This window comes from Triturus cristatus, chromosome 3_2 (assembly GCF_964204655.1).
Source record: "Triturus cristatus chromosome 3_2, aTriCri1.1, whole genome shotgun sequence".
Classification (NCBI taxonomy): domain Eukaryota; kingdom Metazoa; phylum Chordata; class Amphibia; order Caudata; family Salamandridae; genus Triturus; species Triturus cristatus.
In genome coordinates this window covers 1,138,480,014-1,138,503,553 of record NC_140584.1, presented here as the reverse complement: position 1 = coordinate 1,138,503,553, position 23,540 = coordinate 1,138,480,014, and the positions used below count along the sequence as shown (strand labels likewise).

The following is a 23,540-nucleotide window of genomic DNA, read 5'->3' as shown; positions in this document are numbered from 1 at the left end:
CTCCCAAATTCAGAAGCTGGCCAATGATTATGGTCGTAAGTCTGGTTATTTACTAAATACAGGGAAAACGCAGATCGTATGTAACTCTAAAACTCCCTGGAATGATCTCCGAAGACAAGAGGAAGTAACCTATCTTAGAATCAAGATTAGCAGTAATGTAGATTCTATCTGGAAAATAAATATGTTGCCTGTGATAAATAAGATCGGCACGGATTTACGATCTCTAGATAGGCTTCATCTTTCACTTATAGGAGGATGTAATATACTTAAAATGGTTATGCTCCCACAGGTTCTATATTTGTTTAGGTCCGTCCCCTTAGAAAGAGAAGTTGGACGATATTTTTAGTAATTTTGTTTGGAAATATTCAAAAATGTGACGATCCCTTAAATTTTTAAAACTACCGCAAGATCGAGGTGGATGGTCTGTTACTAATCTTAGATTTTATTATTTTGCAACGTTTTTACAACAGATGACCTTTGTGACTTCAGCAGGTAACTGGTTGTAGTGGGTTCGGGGTGACAGAGACGCAGTACCAGGCTCTTAAGTCTTAAGAAGGCTTTATTGTACAGTTGTCTGGACAGTTATGACATTCTGTCAGGTAACTTCCAAGGTGGTACTGTCCGAGATGTCTGGACGGCCAGCTCAGCTTTATCTCTTCTGTCAGGGCGGTCTCTGGTATTGACGGTCCGGTCAGGTATCTCCGTCCGTTATGCCCCAAAAAGATAAAGGAAACCAGTAATTAGGAGGGTTGCCCAGCAACGAGGGAAGAAGGACCGGGAATGAGGGACACCGTGAAATAGGATACTCGAGACGTGCCTAGGTGCTCGGGGGGGGGGGTTGATTTACTGTAACGCGAGGGGGTGCCGACTATGTACAGAGGCTATCAGGGCTCGTGGTGTCACAGCTCTTGGGATTTCCCCTTCCCCACCCAACCCGCGACTTTCCCCCGTAACTGCTCCAGCCACGCTTCTCCCCTGGGAACGTGGCAGGGCGCTGCGTGGAGACGTTGGCCTCCTGGCTTGTTGTTCTCCGCTCCCGGATCTGTCTCGTCTGGGTTCGTTCGTACTCCTTCCGTCCACTCCTCTCGATCCGTCCTTCGCCGCCACTCCAGTTCGCTCTCCTCCGCTCTCCTCCACTCCTGTTCTCGCTCTGCTTTTCTCCTCCACGCCAGTTCGCTCTCCGCCTCCGGGGAAACGCCGTCCGCCGTCTTCTGGGTCTCGCTCGTCTTTGAAGTCCCGCCGACTGAGACGTCATCCAGGGTGGGAGGAGTTTCGGTCCATGGGAACTCCGTCTTAAAGGCACGTTGTCCTATTTATGGCTTCCAGTCCTGGGGATTGTAAGGAGCCCATTCGTCCAGTCGGGGCTGTTCCTCGGGTGTCTGTGTGGTAACACAAGGGGGTATAGAAGTGCCGTGTGACCAGTACTGACTTGCAGGTGTACCAGTTTCTGACCTTTCCCCTGCCCCGTCACACGGGTATAGAATGGAAAGACAGCAGGATGCAAATAGGGACCTCCCCGCCATATATGAGCTGGCCATAGGTAAGGCAGCGCAGGGAGTACTTCTCCAACAGGTAGAGGCCAGTTACTACAAAAAGACCAGGTTTAAGGTGGTAAAAGCAATTTGGAAAATTTGGAACAAAATGGTAGGGCGTATGCAAGTACGGAAGTACAATAGATGCACACCTTTGTGGCGATCTCACTTTCTTCCCATATCATTTTTTGATAATTTGGGTAGGCAATGTGAGGAAAAGGGAATACTGAAGATGGGGGATCCATTCTTAATTGATCCATCCATTGAGCTGCAGCAAAGGTATGGCATAACAGCGGGGACGTATCTTAAATATAAACAAATCACCAGTTTTTTAAAATAAAATCAATGAAGAAAGGATCTCCATGAATAAAATTCTTTTAATAGAGGCTATGTCTCAATCCCAGATAAAAACCAAAAGTATCTATAAAATATTGATAGACACACTTCCCGATGATCTGGAGATAGTAGAAACCAAATGGGCTACCAAATTAGGAGACCCTGACGTTGATCTGTGCCAATCCCTAGCATTAGGTAAGGGGACATTTCTCGCAGCTAACCTAAAAGCCCAACATTATTATACTATTTACGATCTCTATTTCACTCCTGCAAAACTAAATCGTTGGGGAAAAAGAGAGGATGACAAGCGCCCACGATGTGATCAAGGGCCAGCGGACACAATCCATATGTTTTACGGTCGTGAGAAATTGGGACCTCTTAAAAAGGGAATAGAGGAATTTTTATCTGCAGCAACAGGGAGCACAATTCTCAAAACCCCTACATTAATGATATTAGGATATGACGAAAAGGCACAATAGGATCATCGGAGGAATACGTTTGTTTTTATCTCATTAGCCGTGGCCCAGTTGCTTATTGCCACACAATGGAAGGATGTGGATCCACCCTTGTATAATGCTTGGTTGGGTCGCCTGCTGGCCATATATAATCTTGAAAAGTCGTTATATAATTGTAAAGGTCGAAGTGCCAGCAGAAGAGGCAGGAAAATCTGGGCTCCAATGAAGAAATGGATTACAAGGCAAAGTGCAGGGTGGGATTGGCTGGCCTAGGTTAAAGAATTTATGGGGTTAGGTAGCATCCTAATATTTTTCCCGCTTCTTATAATTTGTATTTTCTTTTCTTCTGGCCCTTTCTTTAGGCTTTTGCGTTTCTCTTCTTACTGTAGGGATTAATTGATTGTCGATTTTATCCGTACTATGTATACATGTGAAATGTTGAAAAAATCCGATTCTCTGTAAACATATTTTAGCCAAAATGTTATTTAGGTTTGCTCATGAAGAACATTTTTGTACCTTGTATAGTCTCTCCAAATAAATAAAAAGAGATTTGAGATATCCCATAAGCTTAGTGTTAATGTACCCTTCTAACAGTTTGCTCAGGAGTGGGAAGAGGGAGATAGGACAGTAATTGGCCAGCATTTCGGTGGGTGCCTGTGCTATCTTCAGAATCGGTAACACTTGTGCCGCCTTCCATTCAAGTATAAGGGCCCTGTCACTCATAGAGGCGTTTAAGATGGAGCAGATGGAGGGGGCTAGTAGTGAGGCGAGTGAGGCATACAAATAGGCTGGAAAAATGTCATGTGGAGAATAAGATTTAACAGTTCTCTGCATTGCTTCGACTTGAAATATATGCAGAGTTGGAAAATGCTCCAGGCAGTCTTCCTTCATTTTCAGGGAGGAGGGCAGAAGGTTAGGGCCCTCCACGGGTTTAGAATCGTTGGGAAATTGACCATATAAAATTAATAATCAGCAATATTGTCACAAAGCACCTGGAAGGGAGAAGTTTGCTGGGTACAAGTAGTGGGATTAGAAAAGGAGTTGAGAACTTTGTAAAGTTCCTTAGTTGAGTTGCCAGCCTGATCTAGACTCAAGTTAATGTGGGCTTTCTGCGCCTTTTTAATATTCTTTTGATAGCTTTCCCCATTTGAGTTGGTACCATATTTTTTTTCCAATTTTTTACGATTCGATTTTTCTCTTCACAAATCATTGGAGTACCAGGCCGCATGTTTCTTCTAAGTATGAACATATCTGAAAGAAACCTGTTAGTTAGATTCCTTACCTTAGAATATCCCCAGGCGTCGGGCTGGATCCGGAAAGATTTTCATCAGCAATACCCTTGCGCGTCGCTAGGCGTCATCTGCGGCTCCGCGTCCGTCGTCGGCATTGTGATCGCCGGGATGACATCGTCGGAGTACTTAGACGCCGCCCTCACGCGCTGACGTCAGTTCTTCTTTTTTCTGCGCCAGTAAGCGCAGATCCGGGAAGAGCATACCCTTTAGTCACTTTTTGACTAAACTTTTTGCACTTTTTGGGTTCCTATTTCGAGTCGACCTCGACTCCTGGTGCCGATAGGGATGCCCGTGTTCAAGCCGTGCAACGCCTGTCACCGCCTGATGTCGGTCACGGATCACCATCGCCGGTGTCTCTACTGCCTTGGGGCCGACCATGATGCAGAGTCGTGCCTCGACTGCCGGGACTTGACCTCGAAGGCTAGGCGGGAGCGGTTGAGGGTTTGGAGCCGCAAGAGTCGTGTCCGGCCCCATACCCTCCAGTCCCTGGACCCGATGCGACTCCGGCGCAGATCCGAGAGTTCCTCGTGGCCATGAGGAGTCTCGCTCCACCGTCGAGGCCTTCTGGCGCGCCTTCGGGGCCCGCAGGTCCGATTGGGGGGCCTAGCGGGCCAGCGGCTCTGGCCCTGGAGCCGACTCCGGTCCCGACCCCGCAGGCCCCCGGGGGATCCAGGTCTGGATCCCGGTTGACACCGGTCGACCCTACGGCCCCTCCGCCGGCGCCGGTGCCGACCCCTTTGGTGCCGCCCACGGTGCCGCCTTCGGACAACGTCGTCCCCAGGTTTGGTCCGGGCCCGGCGCCGATGGATGACTGATTCTTCTACCGCCCGGCTCCGACCTTTCTGCCTGTCTACCAGGAGTCGGATGACGGGGACGACTGGGAGGGGTCTGAGGACCCTCTGGCACAGCAGTGCCAGTTATCTCAGGACTGGGCAGAAGAGCTGGGGGATGCCAGTGGTCTTGACACCTCCCCTGACACTGGCTTCATCTCTCCTTCCTCCGTGGCTACGGAGGAGTGTACTACCTATTCTGTGGTGCTGCGCAGGGCTGCCGAAGCCCTTCGGCTGGAGCTCTCTGCAGTGGCCATGAGGACTAACCTCCTCACTGAAGTGCTTCAACCGCCAGTAAGCTCCTCGGAGCCTCTGGTGCACTTCAATGAAGCACTGACGGAAGTTCTGATGGGCACCTGGTCCAAGCCCTCCACAGTCCCTCCTGTGGACCGGAGCGTGGCCCGGCGCCACCGCCCCGGACGACCCCAGCTTTCTGTCGGTGCACCCCACGCCTGAGAGCCTGGTTATCCAGGCCTCTACTTCCTAGACTGCCTTCCCGTCCGCTCCCCCGGATCGGGAATCCAAAAGGCTGGAACAGTTTGGGAAGAAGCTGTTCTCCTCCCTTAGTTTGGGATTGGGTTCTATTAACACCGTTTGCCTTTTGGACCGTTAGACCCACTCCTTGTGGGATACGGTGGCGGACGTGCTGCCCCAGTGTCCGGAGGAGGCCCAGACACGGCTCGCCCAGGCTCTTGCCGAGGGGCGGGATGCGGAACGGTACTCAATACGATGTGGGCTTAACACAATGGACTCGCTAGGTAGGGCAATTGCGACCACGGTGGCGATTCGTCACCACGACTGGCTGAGGTCCACGTATTTCTCCGGGGATGTCCAGAGCACCCTCATGGACATGCCCTTCGATGGTCGTCGCCTCTTTGGCGACAAAGCGGATAGTGCGCTGGAGCGCTTTAAGGACTCCAGGGCTACGGCCAAGTCCTTGGGCCTCTCGGCCCCGCGCCCGCAAACTTCCGCTTTTCGCCTCTTTCGTAGCCAAGGAAGGGGCGCCCCCACACGTCAGTCTAGCCACAGGCCGCAGAACCAGCCTCAACGCGGTCACGGATGTGGATTCCGCCGCGGCGGAGCGGAGGGACAGAGCCGGTCAGCCCACATCTGCCTCAGCAGCATCTGCCTCAAAGCCTTCCTAGTCCGAGCTTTCAGGCCCATTCCACGCCAGTGGGAGGCAGAGTTCGCCATCACCTGCTCCACTGGCGTACCATCACATCGAACAGGTGGGTGCTGCAGATCGTCCGAAGGGCCTACTCCCTCCCCTTCGAGGCGACCCCCTCCAGCCATGTCACCGCAGTACCACCGCATGTCGGGGGATCACTTGCAACTTCTGCAGGAGGAAGTTACGGCCTTCTTGGCCAAGGGGGCCATCGAGCGTGTTCCTGGCCCAGAAGTAGGTTGGGGTTGTTATTCCCACTACTTTCTGGTTCCCAAGAAGGGCAAAGGGGGCCTACGCCCTATCTTGGACCTCAGGAGCGTCAACGCCTTCCTCCGGAAGGAGAAGTTAAAGATGCTCACCTTGGCTCAGGTTCTGGCTGACCTAGACCCTGGAGACTGGATGGTAGGTTTGGACTTGCAGGACGCTTATTTCCACATCCCCGTCCTGCTGGCCTACCGGCGTTACCTGCGGTTCACGGTATGCCACGAGCACTTTGTTTACCGTGCTCCCCTTCGGCCTCACCAGTACCCCTCGGGTGTTCACGAAAGTGATGGCGGTAGTCGCAGCTCATCTGCGCAGATCGGGGGTTCCAGTCTTCCCCTATCTCGACGACTTGCTGTTGAAGGCGGGCTCGCCCCAGGCAGTCATCTCCCACCTCCAGACTACGGCCGACCTCCTGCATTTGCTGGGGTTCTCCATCAATATGCCGAAGTCGCATCTGAGTCCCTCCCAGAAGCTCCTTTTCATCGGCGTAGTTCCGGGTCTATCCTCCGGAACAGCGGGTTCGGGATATTCAGGCTCTGATTCTGATCTTTCAGCCTTTATCCCGGGTTTTGGTCAGGTTGGTACTGCGGCTCCTGGGTCTGATGGCCTCCTGCATCCTGCTGGTACATCATGCCAGGTGGCGGATGCGGGCTCTGCAGTGGGACCTGAAGTTCCAGTGGGCCCAGCATCGGGGAAACCTGTCCGACCAGATCTCGGAGGGTGCTGCAAGACAGTTGCAGTGGTGGCTCACGGACTGCGATTGGATCAGTGGCAGATCCCTCTCCCTACCCCAACCGGAGCACGTTGTGGTGACGGATGCATCCCTTCTGGGATGGGGGGGCCACATGGGAGAGGCGGAGATCAGAGGCCTCTAGTCTCCGGCGGAGTCCCGGCTCCATATCAACCTATTGTAGCTGTGGGCGATCCGGCTTGCACTGAAGGCATTCCTTCCCTCTGTACGTGGAAGTGTAGTGCAGGTGGTCACGGACAACACCACCGCCATGTGGTATTGCAACAAACAGGGCGGAGTGGGGTCATGGACCCTTTGTCAGGAGGCTCTGCGCCTCTGGACATGGCTGGAACATCAGGGCATCACCCTGGTGGTTCAACACCTGGCGGGCTCTCTGAACGCCTGGGTGGACGAACTCAGCCGCCGGTGCATGATCGATCACGAATGGCGTCTGACCTCTTTCGACAGTGGGGAGAGCCTTGGTTAGATCAATTCGCCACCGAAGAGAACACGCAATGTCATCAGTTCTGCGCGTTGGAATTTCCAAGGCGGCACTCGCTCGGAGACGCTTTTCGTCACAAGTGGAGTTGCGGTCTGTTGTACGCCTTTCCGCCTATGCCACTTCTGATCAGAGTGCTGAAGAAGATCAGGCGTGACCGGGCCCAAGTCTTCCTTGTGGCTACGGATTGGGCACGAAGATACTGGTATTCCGAGCTACTCAGTCTATCGATCGATCCCCCTGTTCGACTGCCTCTTCAGGAGGACCTTCTGTCGCAGCAATAGGGGACGTTTCTCCACCCGAACCTGTCCAGCCTCCACCTCCATGCATGGAGATTGAGCGGCGACAGTTGATGCCATTTGACTTGCCTCCTTAAGTCTGTGAAGTCATTCTGGCAGCCAGGCGTCCCTCCACTAAAACGGTATACACCTGCAGGTGGAACAAATTTGTGGCATGGTGCACAGCAAAGGCAGTGGATCCCCTTTCTGCCCCTCTTTCTGAGGTTCTCCTCTTTCCTCTTTCTTCTTTCCCTGGCCCAGCAGGGCTCTGCTCTGGGCACCCTCAAGGGATATCGTTCTGTAATTTCTGCTTTCTTACGGATTCCTGATGAGCCTTCTCTTTTCAAATCCCCTGTTGTTGCTCGATTCTTTAAGGGCATTACTCCTATGTTTCCTCCTGTCTCTTTTGTAATGCCTCAGTGGGATTTGAACCTGGTGTTAACCTATCTGATGTGCACTCCCTTTGAACACTTCATAATTGCCCTCTTCGTCTTCTCACTCTTAAGACTGCTTTCTTGGTTGCCATCACCTCGGCCACTGAGTGAGCTCCAGGCTCTGTCTTCTAAGCCTCCTTTCCTCTCTGTCCATCCGGAAAAGGTGGTTCTCAGGACTCGTCCTTCCATTCTCCCTAAGGTGGTTACTGCCTTTCACATCGGCCAGTCTGTTACGCTGCCCACCTTATTTCCGCCTCCGCATCCCTCGAAAGAGGAAGAGAGGCTCCACGGTCTGGACCCAAAACGAGCGCTGTCCTTCTATCTGGACCGCACGAAACCATTCCGGGTAGACGACCAACTCTTTGTTGGCTACGTGGGCGCTAAGAAGGGACGGGCGGTGCACAAGCGAACCATCTCTCGTGGGTCATTTTGTGCATTAAGGCCTGTTATTCCTTGGCTAAGAAGGAACCTCCTGTGGGGCTGAGGGCCAATTCCACTCGGGCCACAGCGGCTACTACTGCCCTGGGACGGGGAGTCCCTTTGCAGGACATTTGTCGGGCAGCGACGTGGGCCTCGCTGCACACGTTTGCCAAGCATTACTGCCTAGACAGCCAAGTCCGGAGAGACAGCTTCTTTTGCCGTTCCGTTCTCCAGGACTTCCTGGTGTGATCTTGGTTCGCAGACCCACCCACCGGGGTTGGTATTGCTAGGGTATCTATTCTAAGGTAAGGAATCTAACTAACGTGTTTCTTTCAGATGAACAAGTTGCTTACCTTCGGTAACGATATATCTGTAAGAAACATTAGTTAGTTAGATTCCTTACCGCCCCACCCATCCTCCCCGTTCTGCAAACTGACATCTAGTGTTAAGGTCATCCCTTTTCAGGGCCCTAGATTCATGGCACCAATGTCGGTCTCTTGCATGGCTCTGCGTTCCTGGCGCGGAAAGCTATGTACAAGAACTGACGTGAGCACGCGAGGGTGGCGTCTTAAGTACTCCGACGACATCATCCCGGCGATCACGACGACGTACGCGGAGCCGCAGACGACACCTAGCGACGCGCAAGGGTATTGCTGACGAAAATCTTTCCGGATCCAGCCTGACGCCTGGGGATATTCTAAGGTAAGGAATCTAACTAACTAATGTTTCTTACAGATATATTGTTACCGGAGGTGAGTTGTTCGTTGTTGCTTAAGCGGTGCTAGTGTGTCAGTAACAGAAATTATGGCTTCATGAAAAACCCTAAGTATATAAGACGCAGAACTCACGGCAGAAGGTATAGCCAGGACCTTCGGAGATCTGCAGTCCGGTAAGGCTCCGGGTCCCAATGGTATCCCCATAGAATTCTACAAGGGAGTGGCGTCAAAAGTGTCCCCACACGAGTTAAACATGTACAATGAAGCACTTAACAGCGGGGATCTGCCGGTCGACCAGAGGCTAGCCATGATAATAGTTAGACCAAAGCAAGGAAAACCGCCCAATATCCCTCCTAAACGTGAAGGCCAAGGTGCTAGCAAAGGTGCTGGTGAATAGGCTTACCACGTTCATTGTCTCTCTGATTCACCCGTATCAGTCCGGGTTCATGCCCCACAGGACCACTAGGCTCAATTTGCGAAGATTGTACGGAGGTATTCATAATACCAAAATTAACCCGAAAGACGATGCCGTGCTGCTATACTCAGACACAAGCATGGCATTTGACAATATAGAGTATACAAGCAGTGCTGGGAAAATGTTGGTTTGGACCCAGCTTCTGTGCATGGATGCGGCTCCTAAATGCGAATCCCCTAGCCAGGGTGAGAGTGAATGGGGTGATCTCAAGAATCGTACAACTGCACGAAGGCACGAGATAGGGGTGCCTGCTCTCACCCATGTTGTTCGCTCTGGCACTGGAGCCCCTAGCGGCATGGGTCAGAGTAGACCCAATAATCCGGGGAGTAAGTGGGGTTAAAGACTGGGTGGGAAAGATATCCCTATAATCTGACAACCTATTGCTATATGTCGCTAGCCCCAGGTCGTCAATAATTCGGACCATACACATATTCTACAGGTTTGGAAGTTACTCAGGGATATAGAATTAACTGGAATAAATCCTTGCTGTATGTACTGGCTGACACAGCCCTGTGCCTGCCATCTAGTGCACGCTCCTTAGCCATTGAAGATACCAATAAGTACTTAGGCATAATTATTTCCAAAGGGACTACTAGATTCCTGGAGGACAACCTGTTCCCCCAACTAGACAGGCTACGCAACACTGGAGAAAACTTCCACTGACCCTGATGGGACGCAAATCCCTATTCAAGATGATGACACTGCCACTGTTCCAAAATACCCCGTGCAAAGTCCCGCCAAGCTTCTTCAGGCAAATAGACATTGAATTAGGGCTCCTTTTTCGGGATTGAGGGCTGACCAGAATTGCACTGCATATATTGCAGCGTAGTGTATATGAGGGGGGACTAGCCATTCCAGATGTTAAAAAATACTATTGGGCCGCACAACTCATAACCATTAACAAGTGGGTTTTTGCAGGGAGAGAGGAGCCCGCCTACAGAGCTGATCGATATATGGGAAAGGGAGGATATTTGGCAGCACTATCCCGTCGACGTGCAAAAGATATATTACCCACCGACACAGAGGTAACAATGCAAATATGGAGGGAGGCCACCCTATTCTTGGAATGGAAAGAGAAACTGGCCAAACAAACTCCAGTTTGGGACTCTGACCTTTTGAGAGAGGTGGGTCAACTGAAGGGATTTTGCAAATGGCAGACCATCGGGATGTAACTCTTGGGAGATGTATGGATTTCCCCCCTTCTTTCTTTTTTATGTGCCCCCCCTCCTTTTACAATTTTTATAAGTCTGATGGTACTACGTAGTTTCATAGTCCCAGTACATACCCTATGCTCTGTGTTTATCTGTCCTATTTCTGGACAGATTATGGCCGTTCTATGATCAGAACGGTCTCCTAACATACAGGGGAGATTATAAGATAGGCTATTATTATTATCACTATATTTTCTCTGGGTTGGCTTTATTTTCCACATTCCGGGCCTGGCACCCTTCTTGCAGGTTCTTGCTGACAGTTCCTCTCTCCCGTTTTCTGACGGGGATACGCATGCGCGAGGGAGTAGTCCCCCCTCTCCCTGGGACTGCACATGCGCCGATAGACTATCATTGCGCAAGCGCAGCATTCAAGTAGGAAATCTTACGTTTCCGGAAGTGGGCGCCACCCAGATATCCTCACCGAGGCTATTTTAACTACGCCTCTGGTTCCTACTGTGTCTTTCGGGCAGACGCACGGATAGGGCAGGTATCCTGCAGCCCGCACCCCTAATCTCTGTAAGTAACGTTTCAGCGCCTGTTCAATTGAACTGATACGACGAGCAACTGTTGCTCGACTTGAATAGTCCAGGGAGTTTATGGGCTTTATCTCTTTTTCCTCTCATTTTGCTCCCACACAGTCCGAGATGGTGCGGCACCCCGGCGTCTTTGGCCTCAGTAGCCTTTCTCCCCAGTAGAACTGGGTAAGCACATCATGTGGAACGTGTGTGTACTTATGTATGTGAATCCCGTGATTTTACAACTTACATGTATGGATGGAGATCTCGAGGGTTTCATACACCATCCTGATACATTGATTCCCCATTTGAGTTGGTGGGGTGCACTAGACTGTGGGGATTTTTTCATGGGTGGGCACAGACCCCTCTGACCGCCTTTGAGGTGTTGAATCCTGGTACCATACTGGTGGTGTAGGGGGAACGTTTGCTATGTTCCCAAAGTTTTGGTATATGTGTCTTTTTATTGTGACAGGTCGAGCACACGATTGTGGCACGCGTTGATGCATTAAGTTGGACTGATGCACATACTGTATGTGCTCTATCCTGTGTCTCTTTTTCTAGGTATTCATCAGGAGCAGTTTCTACTTTCTGCCACCCTGTATGAACTACAGGAAGCTGGCTCGCCCTGACTGATTATGAGGGTATACTTTTTGTTCACATCACTGGTATCACGTGCACTTCACATATTTTATCTTTGATCCTGAAGAAGTGCCAACGACCTCTGTGGCGACAGGGGCGCGAAACATGTCGATCCATGATTTACCACAGGCATACATAGCCTGTCAGGGCATTTTTTACCCATGGGGTTCTAATTCTGGTTTCTAACGGTCTGAATCCAGCTCTATCTGTTTGGTTTAGTAACCCCTGATTGTAATTTTATCTTGCACGCACTTTGTTCACCCTCAACACTGGACCCACCCCCCACACACCCACCGGCATTTCTCTTGAAAAAAAGATCTCCGATAAAGTGACCCTTCGGGGGACCCGTAGGGCTTTGCAGTGCCGGGCCCGACGAGGAGCAAATGCCCGATGATGAAGCATGACATCCTTCCAGGGTGTGTGAGGGCAACAAGAGGCAAGACTGGTGCCTCCTCTGTGTGACGGGGTCTTTCTTATACCTAGGTCTTTTTGCCTTTCTCTTTTTTGCTTTGCTATAAGGCTTGTGGGTGACCTTTGGCACCCTGCCTTTGGAACAGTGTCCTCTTTTTGGTGTTAGATGTATGGAGGAGTCAAAAAATTATAAGCTTTGGGGCGTTGCTTAGTCAGCCAGCATGGCGGACGCAGCTTTAATAAGTTCTGTGCGTCCACTGTCATAATCCGCCTAGTAGCCTACCTGAAACGATCTTGGAGTAGCTCATCCGTGTCGCATGGGACGGTGACTCCAATTGGTGTGCCATTGCAGAGTCTGAGAGGGATTGTGCCGCGGGATTCCAGCTGGACATGAGCACCGCGTGGAGCGTACTGCGGCCGAGGAACGGTGCCCTCTGGCCTGCCGCTTGAGCGAGTTGGCGGGCCGCGTCCTGTGCCTGGATGAGGTTTCGAACCCGGATCGAGGTGAGCGGGGGAGGCCGGTGTCGTGCAGTCTCGCCCGTGGGCCTGTCCGGGCAGAGGTCTTGGCCTTGGGTCGGTGCGCGGGCTGTAGGGGAGCTCATCGGCCCAGCTGGCTTCTACAATGCGGTCGCGGGGCTTGTCTGGGCCTGGGTGCCGCCCAGTGCCGGGACGTGCTTGCTCTGGGGCCTCTGGGGTGGGGTGGTAGTGACGCTGCCTTGCCGCAACTACAGGGCCCGGCCGGTGCCGCATGTAGCAGTGCTCCCTCGGGGGTTGTGCCCGCGCACTGCTACTGGGGCAATGGCGGCCTCCCGCTTGAGAAGGTTTACCCTGCCTTCACCTGGGACAGTGTGGTGCGGAGCGCCCAAGGACAGGCTGGTGTGCAGTGGATGCCTCTGGATCTTGGTCCTGGGACTGGGGCCTCGGTGCGCAGCGTGTGTGCTGCCATTCACACTCTCCCCTCAACATTGGGTATGTAGGTATCGGCCGGCAGGCCGTTTTCTCCGCTCTGCACTTCCGGTTCACGTCCCGTGGCAGGACCTGGGAGGTGGTGTGCTCCTGCGTGGGGCCCAGTGGACATTGGGTCAACGCTGTGCCACTGAACTTTGCACCTTTGACCCTGCCAGCAGGTAGGTCGCCGCTACACGGTCCTCCTGTGACGCTGCCCCACTAGTGCTGTCGCTGCTGCATGCTGCCTGAGTAAGTCCTTCTGTGCCCCTTGCTCACAGTTGTCTGCCCTCGTTCTCTGTGCCCCCTCTCCCCGTTTTTGCATTTTTGTGCCCCCTGTTTCCGCTTTGTCTCCCATTGGTGTGCCTCTCTGTCCCAATCGCCACCCCGCTCCCGCCTCCCAGCTGCTCCTCCCTCCCACAGCCCCTCATATGGAGGCCGCGCAGCGACCGCGCAGCAGACGCACGCAGCGGGCATGCCGCTGGCGCGCCTAAGGCAAGCCCATCTGCGCCCGTCCGCGCCTGGACCACGCCCAGCGCCAGAACCCCTGGCCCCCGCCGCACCCAGAGTACCCGACTGAGATACGACACCGCCACCCTCAACGCACTCAACACCGGACGACCACCCGCCTGCTACCAAGCCACCCCGAAGCAAACCTACGGACCCTTCACCTGCCAACCCTGCAAATTCACCTGCCTTCCAACCTGCCCCCGCCTACCAAACACAGCAGCAACAACAACCACCACCTCAAGTGCATCCTCCTCAACACCTGCTCCGTCCACAAACACGCCGTCTAACTCTGGGACCTCCTCGACACAACAGCTCCAGACGTCGCCTTCCTCACGGAAACCTGGATGAGCGCTTCCTCGGCCCCCGACATCGCCATAGCCATCCCGGACGGATACAAAATCACCCGGAAGGACCACGTCAACCAAACCGGAGGAGGAATCGCCATCGTCTACAGGAACACCATCAACATCACGACCTACATCGAAGACACACTCTCTGCCGCCGAACACCTACACTTCCAGATTCACACCGACCCCAACCCCACCCTTAGAGGAACACTCATCTACAGACCCCCGGGCCCACGCACACAATTCAGCGAAACCATCGTCGACTTCATCAGCCCGCACGCCCTAGCCTCACCAGAATACATCCTCCTAGGGGACCTGAACTTCCACCTGGAGAAAAACAGCGACACCTTCACCCTGCTCGACAACCTCGCCAACTTCGGACTCAAACAACTGGTGAACACCCCCACCCACCTCGCCGGCCACACGCTCGACTCCATCTTCTCCGCCAGCAACCACGGCTCCTTCAGCCACTCCACCGTACTACACTGGACCGACCACCTTCAATAAGAATACATCCCACCACCGCACGCAACAGATCCCCCGCAGATGCTGGAGCAAAATCACCACAGACCAGCTCCTCTCATCGCTAAGCCAGAATCCGCCAGCCGACACCGCTGACACCAACAAAGCAGCCCACAACCTCTCACAGTGGATCACCAACTGCACAAACGACCTCGCCCCACTGAAGAACCCCCCAAGCAAGACCGGCTACAGGAAAACCTCATGGTTCACAGACTCCCTCAAAGATTAAAAAAAATCCTGCCGAGCCCTCGAAAAAACCTGGCGCCACGAACGGACAACAGAAAACATGACAGCCCTCAAGAACGCCACGCGCAAACACCACCAGCTGATCACACACCACCACAAGGCCGTCTTTCAAAAACGGCTAGAAAGCAACACCCACAACAGCAAGGAACTCTTCAGCATCGTCAAAGAGCTCTCCAACCCCAGCAACAACGACATCATACCGACACAAGACCTCTGCAACTCCCTCGCCACGTTCGTCCACCGCAAGATCGCAGATATACACGACAGTTTCGGATCCCAGACTCCGCCTCCAGTCACCGAACCAATGACCCCGACCACCACCCTACGCGCCTGGACCCCCATCAGCACTGAAGACACCACTCACGTCATGAACACTATCCACTCCGGCTCCCCCTCGGATCCATGCCCCCATCATATCTTCAACAAAGCCGACATCATCATCGCACCCCACCTCCGTCATTAACAACTCCTTCACGTCAGCCACCTTCCCTGAGAGATGGAAACACGCAGAAATCAACGCCCTTCTGAAGAAACCACAGCGGACCCCAAAGACCTCAAAAACTTCCGCCCCATCTCTCTTCTTCCCTTCCCGGCGAAAGTCATCGAGAAGACCGTCAATAAACAGCTGACTGCATTCCTCAAGACAAACAACTTGCTCGACCCGTCCCAGTCCGGATTTCGAGCCAACCACAGCACCGAGACCGCCCTCATCGCAGCCACCGACGACATCAGGACCATGATGGACAACGGAGAAACAACCGCTCTCATCCTCCTGGACCTCTCGGCAGCCTTTGATACCGTATGCCATCGCACCCTAATAACCTGCCTCTTCAACACTGGGATCCAAGGAAAGGCCTTGGACTGGATCACCTCATTCCTCTCAGACAGAACCCAGAGAGTCCGCCTCCCTCCCTTCCGCTCAGCGGCCACCGAGATCATCTGCAGCGCACCCCAAGGCTCCTCGCTCAGCCCAACCCTCTTCAATATCTACATGAGCCCCCTCGACGCCATCGCACGCAAACACATCAACGTCATCTCCTACGCCGACGACATCCAGCTGATACTCTCTCTCACCAAAGACCCAGCCACCGCCAAAACCAACCTCCAAGAAGGAATGAAAGACGTCGTAGAATGGATGAAGCTCAACCGCCTGAAGCTGAACTCAGGCAAGACGGAGGTCCTCATCCTCAGACAATCCCCTTCCGCCTGGGACGACTCCTGGTGGCCCGCAGCGCTGGGCTCCGCGCCGACACCCTCGGACCATGCCCGCAACCTGGGATTCATCCTGGACTCCTCCCTCACGATGACCAAGCAAGTCAACACCGTCTCATCCTCTTGCTTCAACACCCTGCGCATGCTCCGAAAGATCTTCAGGTGGATCCCCACCGAAACCAGAAAGACCGTCACCCAGGCCCTCGTCACCAGCCGACTCGACTACGGAAACGCCCTATACGCTGGAACCACCGCCAAACTCCAGAAACGACTACAACGCATACAGAACGCCTCTGCACGACTCATCCTCGACATCCCTCGCCACAACCACATATCCGCCCACCTGAGAAACCTGCACTGGCTCCCCGTCAGCAAGAGGATCACGTTCAGGATCCTCACCCACGTACACAAGGCACTCCACAACATGGGCACCGAATACCTCAACAACCGCCTCTCGTTCTAAACTCCCACCCGCCAGCTCCGCCAGCCTCGCCCTCGTCCCACGGATTCGCAGAACCACTACCGGAGGAAGATCATTCTCCTACCTGGCAGCCAAAACATGGAACTCCCTCCCTGCACACCTACGACTGACCGAGGACCATCTCACCTTCAGGAAACACCTCAAGACCTGGCTATTCGAGCAGTAGCAGCACCCCCTCCCCCCCCCCCCCCACCTATCCCCCCATCCCCCAGCGCCTTGAGACCCTCACGGGTGAGTAGTGCGCTCTATAAATGGATTGATTGATTGACTGCTGGAGGAGAGGCTGCCTTGGGACACGGGGTGTTGGAGGTCCGCCGCGGGCTGGTGGTCCGGCGAGTCCGGTTTCTCTAGAGGGGCATGCTTGGCTGCCCACTGCTGGTTGCGGAGGCGGCCAGATTAGGTCCGGTGAGGCTTGTGGCCTAGTGGTGGGCGGATTCCTTGACGACCGGACGTGGTGCGCCCTCTGCATATTCTCCTTAAGAGGCTTGTTGGCTCCCCTGCGACCGTGTGCTGCCTCGTTGGACCAAGCTCCACCCCCTTTGAAAAACGGCATTGCAACTCGGTACCACTGCGATGGGGAAAGACAAACCTCGTGCCACAAGCCAGAAGCAGAGCACCTTGGACCAGTTTGATGCGTCTACTCCCAGTTGCACACTAATGTATGCCCAAAGGCTAGACATATCCCGAACATTCTTCACCAGGTAGAGGTGGACACTATGCACGGTAGCTGACCTGCATGGTCACTAGTTCCCCACGGTTTATGTTGTAAGGGGAGGTTGGGATCCATGGGTGGGGGGGATCCCTGGGGTCCGAGGTTGGTGTCCTTGGGTGCTCTTCAATGCGACAGATGCTCCTTGTTTTTGGCAGTATCAGGAGGTGGTAGGGGGATACCGGTGGGGGGGGGTGGGTTCAAGGTAACAGAGTTATGTTATTTGTTGTTTACACAAGCAGACATGCATCCCATTCCTTGCTAGGCAGATCAGTGCTCTTAGACCCAGACTAGATATATGGCCTCTCACGTGAAGGTCATCATCTGGGTGAACTAACGGTGGTGGGGGCTACTCAACAAAGTTAAACGGGGGGCCCTTTTACGGCAAACCAAACGATACGGGGCTGACATTCTTCTATTGCAGGAGACCCATCTCCTGGGCAATAAGGCCCCATGTTTGGCACGGTTCGGGTTTCAGCAGGTATACCATGCAGGATTCACCAGGGGCATCCGCTGGACTACCATCCTTATCCATGGCCGTGTCCTCTTCCTCCATACGAAACACTGTGTGGACCCTGAGGGTAGATATGTTTTTCTGATGGGAACACTTTATAGTGAACCGCTCACGCTCGGTAGCCTATATGCACCCCTGCCCCTTGGGACCACGTTCGTAGGAGGTTTGACTAGTTTGTGGGGTGAACTGCCTGAGGGCTTGTCCCTCCCGGGTGGCGACTGGAATGACCCTATGATACCACTAGACAGGAGACAGGGTTCAGGGGCTGCCTCCCCCATAGGTCTCTCTAAACTGTCGTCGCTTGTGGGGGCATTGGGATAGGCTGATATTTGACGGGAATACCATCCGGTCAAGTTAGGCTACACAGTTCTTTCAGCAGTGCGTATCTTGCTTGGATGCCCGTAGGGTTACAGAGCGCTTTATAAGTCTGAAATACTTACATACATACATATCTGTTCACACCCCGGAGCTTTGCCCACCGGTTTGCTCAGGCATCACATCTTGCGAGAGGGCTGTCAGATCACTCTCCAGTTACGGTGACACTTCTCTTAAGGGTTCAAAGGCCCCCTCTTAGATGGCGATGTCCCCGTGGCACCTGCGTGAACCGGATTACCATGAGTGTCTCCACACAGCGATCCAATTGTATCTTACCCTAAATGCCGACTCCGCTCCCTCCAAAGTGACCCTGTGGGAGTCCCTAAAACCTACCATTAGAGGGGTAAACATCAGCTGAAAGGACTAACGATAAACGCAAGCACGCCGCTCGGAGAGCAGAACTAGAGACCCAGTACCTCTCCCTAGAGGCGCAATACACGAGAAAGCCCACTCCAACTCTTCGGAGAAACCTGTCACTAGCGCAACAGTAGCTAAATCATCACCTTAGAGAGGAGGCGAAAGAAATCTGCTTGGCGTCTCAATATCGAATTTATCAGTGAGGGGATAAATCCAGCAAAATGCTGCATAGACTGTGTCTGGCCAGACAGGCCCCAGCCACAGTTCCAGCCATTAGGGGTAGGGACGGTGCCCTGCATACCTCTCCTGGGGAAGTGGTGGAGGAATTCGCACATCATTTGGCTACGCTATACACCCGGAACGAACAGATCTCTGGCGACGTAATCGCTGAGTTCCTGCTGGATATTCCCCCCAGCAGCTATCTGATCAGATGAGACCAATTGGATGTCCCTATTACATTAGACTAATTAATATCTGCATTGAATGTGATGCGCTCAGATCGAGCCCCAGGGCCTAACGGGTTCCCTATGGAGTTTCTTCGTTCTCACGTGACCTGCTGGGCCCGCACCTATTGGGTACGATTCACGAGGCTCTTGAGCAGCCACTACTACCTCGGGACTGGCGTCAAGCTGAAATTGTCTTCTTTTGAAAGCCCGGCCGCCCACCAGAGGACCCGTCCTCATATTGACCTATCTCCCTTATCAACTTCGAATCCAAATTACTGGGGAAAATTCTTGCGGACCGCTTACGGTCCTGCATTCAGGACTTGGTACATTTAGACCAATTTATGCCGCACCGGGCCACTCGGGATAACATCTGACGTGTTCACAATGCTACGGCCCTGGCTCCAGAGTTGGGCCGCCCCACAGCCTTACTCTTGCCAGATATAGATAAGGTCTTCGACTCCCTCAGCTGGGAGTACTTATTCCCACTCCGAGGGGAGAACAATTTTGGGCCACGTTTCCTAGCATACGTACGCCTACTTTACACCAAACCTATGGCTTCTGTTCGCATCGCTAGTCATTGTTCTCCCTTCTTCTCCATTGGTAGAGGCACACGGCAGGGCTGCCCCCTCTCCTCTTTACTTTGACGGTAGAGTCCCTGGCGGCGTGGGTCCGTAGGGACCTTGCCTCCGAGGCTTTGATTGGCCAAGGTCACAGCCGGACCATATTGCATTATATGCGGACGATGTCTTGTTTTTTGACCGACCCTTGGATCTCTGGCCCATGTATTTTGCAAATTCTTCGGGTCTTTGGTCAGAATACTGGGCTCCACACCAACCCAGCTAAATCTGTGCTATTCCCAGTATGCGGTCATCAAGGTAGGACTAAGTGGGCACCTCACTAAAACATGCCACAGAGGGCTTCCAATACTTGAGGGTGTATGTGTCTCCCTGCCCGCAGATTTCATGGGCCTGCAACATAAACCCCTCTACTTGTCAACCTTCGTGAGGAGACCTCTATTTGGGTCTCCCTACCTCTTTTGCTCTATGGACGGTCTGCCATTTTCAAAATGGTCGCCCTCCCTAGGGTGCTCTACAGTCTTCAAAATTTTCCATACCACATTCCGAGAGTATGGTTTGCACAAATTAACGCCATCCATAATACGTTTTTATGGGGAGGGAGGGCGATTCGGGTGGCATTGCAGACATGTGCACAATCCACCTATTGTGAAGGCATTGCAGCTGCTGACGTCTATTCCTATTATGTGGCGGACCCCCTATTAATGATCAATGATTGGTGGTACAATTCACCTACTGACCCGACGTTTGCGTTAGAGCATGCAGCCATGGAGAGGACTCCCCTCCTGCAACTACTCTATAGCTCGCAGAAGCTTGACTCCTTACCCCACACCAGCCAAACAACGATTAGATTATGGCTGTACACTGTTCAAATGGGATGGAATATGCGGCTGATGCCCCAGTGGCAAGGTAATTATTTACGCCAGGTGGCTGCATTGAAGGGGTTCTGCCAGCGGGACTACATTGGTATTTCCACATTATTACATTATGCGAGGCACCGTCCTTAAATCCTTCCAGCGACTGCAGGAGGAGTTTCATCTCCACAAAACCCAATTTTACAGGTACCTCCAGTTTACTGCATGCTCTGGCCTCCACTCTTGCAAATCTTGCTGACCTCCCTGAATTTCATCCACTCGAGGGCCGCCTTCTTATGGGCGATCTCGGAGCACACAAAATACAACAGATATACCAGACGCTGACGATGCATTCCACCACGACTCTACATAGAACAAGGAAGGCGTGGCAGGATGACATCCCTGACCTGACAGATGACGACTGGGCGGAGCCGATAGCTAGCCCTAGGGGCGCTTCAGTACCCTCCAGATATTGTATTATTCAGTTCAAGTATGTGCACCGCGTGTTCTACACCTGTATTCGGCTTTGGAAGATGGGCGTCGTGCCATCCCCCATGTGCCTGCGCTGCGACAGGGAGGAAGGGGCATTCATCCACACCGTGTGGAGCTGCTTATCATTACAGCCTTATTGGCGCAGGGTGTCGTCAAGCCTTAAAGAGGTGTTGTCCTTAGACCTGCCGGATGATTCCCGATTGTTCCTGCTCCATAGTACAGAGGACATCGGAGGGAACCGATATAAGCAACACTTACTTTTTCTTGCCTTTACCATTTTCAAGAGGAATATTGCCCAGTTGTGGATTGGAACTTCACCGCCGACGATAGGGAACTGGCGGAAAGATAAATGTATGGGTGCAGAGATGGCAGTGTTTCAAGCGAAGGACTGCCCTCAAAAACATAGAAAGATATGGTCTCAGTGGGCTACATACCGTGGCATTGATGTCCCTCCTCTTCCTTCGCAATCCCCATCGGAATTGCCTCTTGCGAAGCTTGTGGGCCAAAATGTATGTTACATCGTTTCCTTTTCTTGGACATATATGTGTACTGAATGTTGCTTGCCGATGCGGATGAAGTGGGAATGTCTGCGTACAGTTCACAGTTTATTTTCTTTTGTTTTCTATACAAAGTATACCCATTGAGATTTCATTTGCTCCTAATTCTTTGATATTTTGCTATCAAGTGGATTATGTCTGTCTGTCGCCTAAGTGGTACTTGAAAAATGTAATAAAATATGTTTTTTTTTTTTTTTTTTTAAATGATAAGCTTTGAGGATCTAAAAGTAGAATGTCAAATATCCGACAGAGAGATCCTCAGATACTTGCAACTTAAACATGTTCTAAAGAAACACGTCCCGGATGGAGAACAGCCGGTGGACCACAACCCGCTTGAGGATAGGCTGCTTATGGACCCCATGCTAGTTAAGGCGGTCTCACTATTGTACAGGAAAATTATGAACAACTCCCCCGACCCCCTAGTGGCACGTAGGGAAGTCTGGACAAATGACTTGGTGACACTGGAGGAGGAAGACTGGGCGGAAGCGAAACAGAGCCCGAGGGTGGTAGCGACCAGTGTGCAAGGGGCTGTGAGTTCTTTTGTCCATATATTATGGACATGCCCACTGATACAACCATTTTGGAGAAAAGTGAAAGAGGTCATATCAGAGATACTAGACCTGGAGGTCCCTTGTGAGGTGAAATGGCACATCATGTGTATAACGGGGGAGGAAAAATTGTCAAAATACACTAGGATATGGCTTATGATATCGTGCATTGTAGCCAAGCAAAATATAGCAAAAGAATGGGGGGGGGCGCACCAGGCACAGTGTTGGGAAATGGAAAGGTGGCCTGTACTGGTGTTGCAGTGCCGAGAAGGTGGTGTTCCAGGGAAGGGGTTGCCCTAAGAAAGGGGATAAAATATGAGTGAAATCGACTCAATACAGAGGACTTTGAATCATTGGTCGGGCACGCAAGCACAGGTGCCAGCAGGGGGTACACAAACAGTGTATTGGGTTATGCTGTTCTCATGATTGGATTTAATGCTGTGTTTTGAAAGACATGCAGTCAGCCAATTGATGATTAAGACCATAACAATATAAATGTATTGTGAATGTTGGCCGATCGCCTCACTGCCAGGATTTGTTTGGTTACTTGTTAAAAATAAATAAAATATTTGCTTTTATTCTGATTTTTTTTTTTTTTCTTTTTCGATTCATTATCATAGTTTGGTCCTTGTTGTTGCATTTTGCTGCTTCTGTCAGCATTCTCTTTAGCGCAAAACATTTGTGTACTAATTCAGCATATTTATGTTGCAGGAGGTAAGTGCTCTTGAGTGTGAGATTCAGCTGCTGAAGAATCTGTTGCACGAAAGAATTGTTCAGTATTACGGCTGCTTGAGGGATTCCCAAGAACGCACTCTGTCCATCTTCATGGAATACATGCCTGGGGTAAGTTAAAAGCACAAAAAAAATAACTTTTATGTGCCATCAGATCTGTAGCAGCTTTAGATTTGAATAAAATAGACTCTTAACCTGAGACTTATTTGGCAAACTTGCCCTGGGCGAGCGAGCTCCATAGAAATCTGAGACAGCCCAATCTCTAAAACATAGCCCGCTATAGTTGGAACAGTTACCTGGCATTCTCTGGTTGTGCACTGGTTTATGCTTCAGGATTGACCTGACACTAAGACATTGACCTTCGGTAAGGCACTGGTTTTTCGCACTCTAGCAGCTTGAAACTGAGTTGCTTATTAACATGGTTGCTTGCTGTTTCCTCTCTGCAATTGTTAGGACCAGACTGCCTGTTAGGGATCTAAGTGCACTATTAATGGTGATTACATTGTCTTTATGGGACATATTAGGGTTCACATCATCTAGGCTTGGGGCAAATTAAACCTTATGACTTGCTTTTGTCACAAATGGAGGTGACTTATGCGAAGGCAACTCCCTATAAGTTTAAATATAACATACCAGTACAGCTGTTCATAATGCATAGTCTCCTTATTAGAGTGGGCTGCAAATATACAGAACCACATGAGCACAATCTTGCAGACTGTTGACAGTTAGGTCTTTAGGTAATAAGAGCAAAGTAATTATACAGTTGTACAGTTTGCTGTAGAGTGCTGACGACACTACACTGAATGAGAGGACAAGATGGAAAAGTGACATGTGTACTGAAATTTCTGATTAGGACAGTGCTTTTTAGGTCGAGCCTAGAGCAGCGCATGCGCTGCTTGCTCAACTTTTAGTAAGG

At 51.9% G+C, this 23,540-nt stretch overlaps 1 protein-coding gene across 1 annotated transcript in view; it reads left to right on the top strand.

The window, feature by feature from the left end:
* The window catches only part of MAP3K2 (mitogen-activated protein kinase kinase kinase 2), a 473,685-nt gene that overhangs the window by 343,134 nt on the left and 107,011 nt on the right, over positions 1 to 23,540 (top strand). The window contains exon 14 of the mRNA XM_085649955.1: positions 22,604 to 22,735. Within this exon, the coding sequence (XP_085506081.1) occupies positions 22,604 to 22,735 (132 nt within the window). The remainder of the gene's footprint in view (positions 1 to 22,603; positions 22,736 to 23,540) is intronic.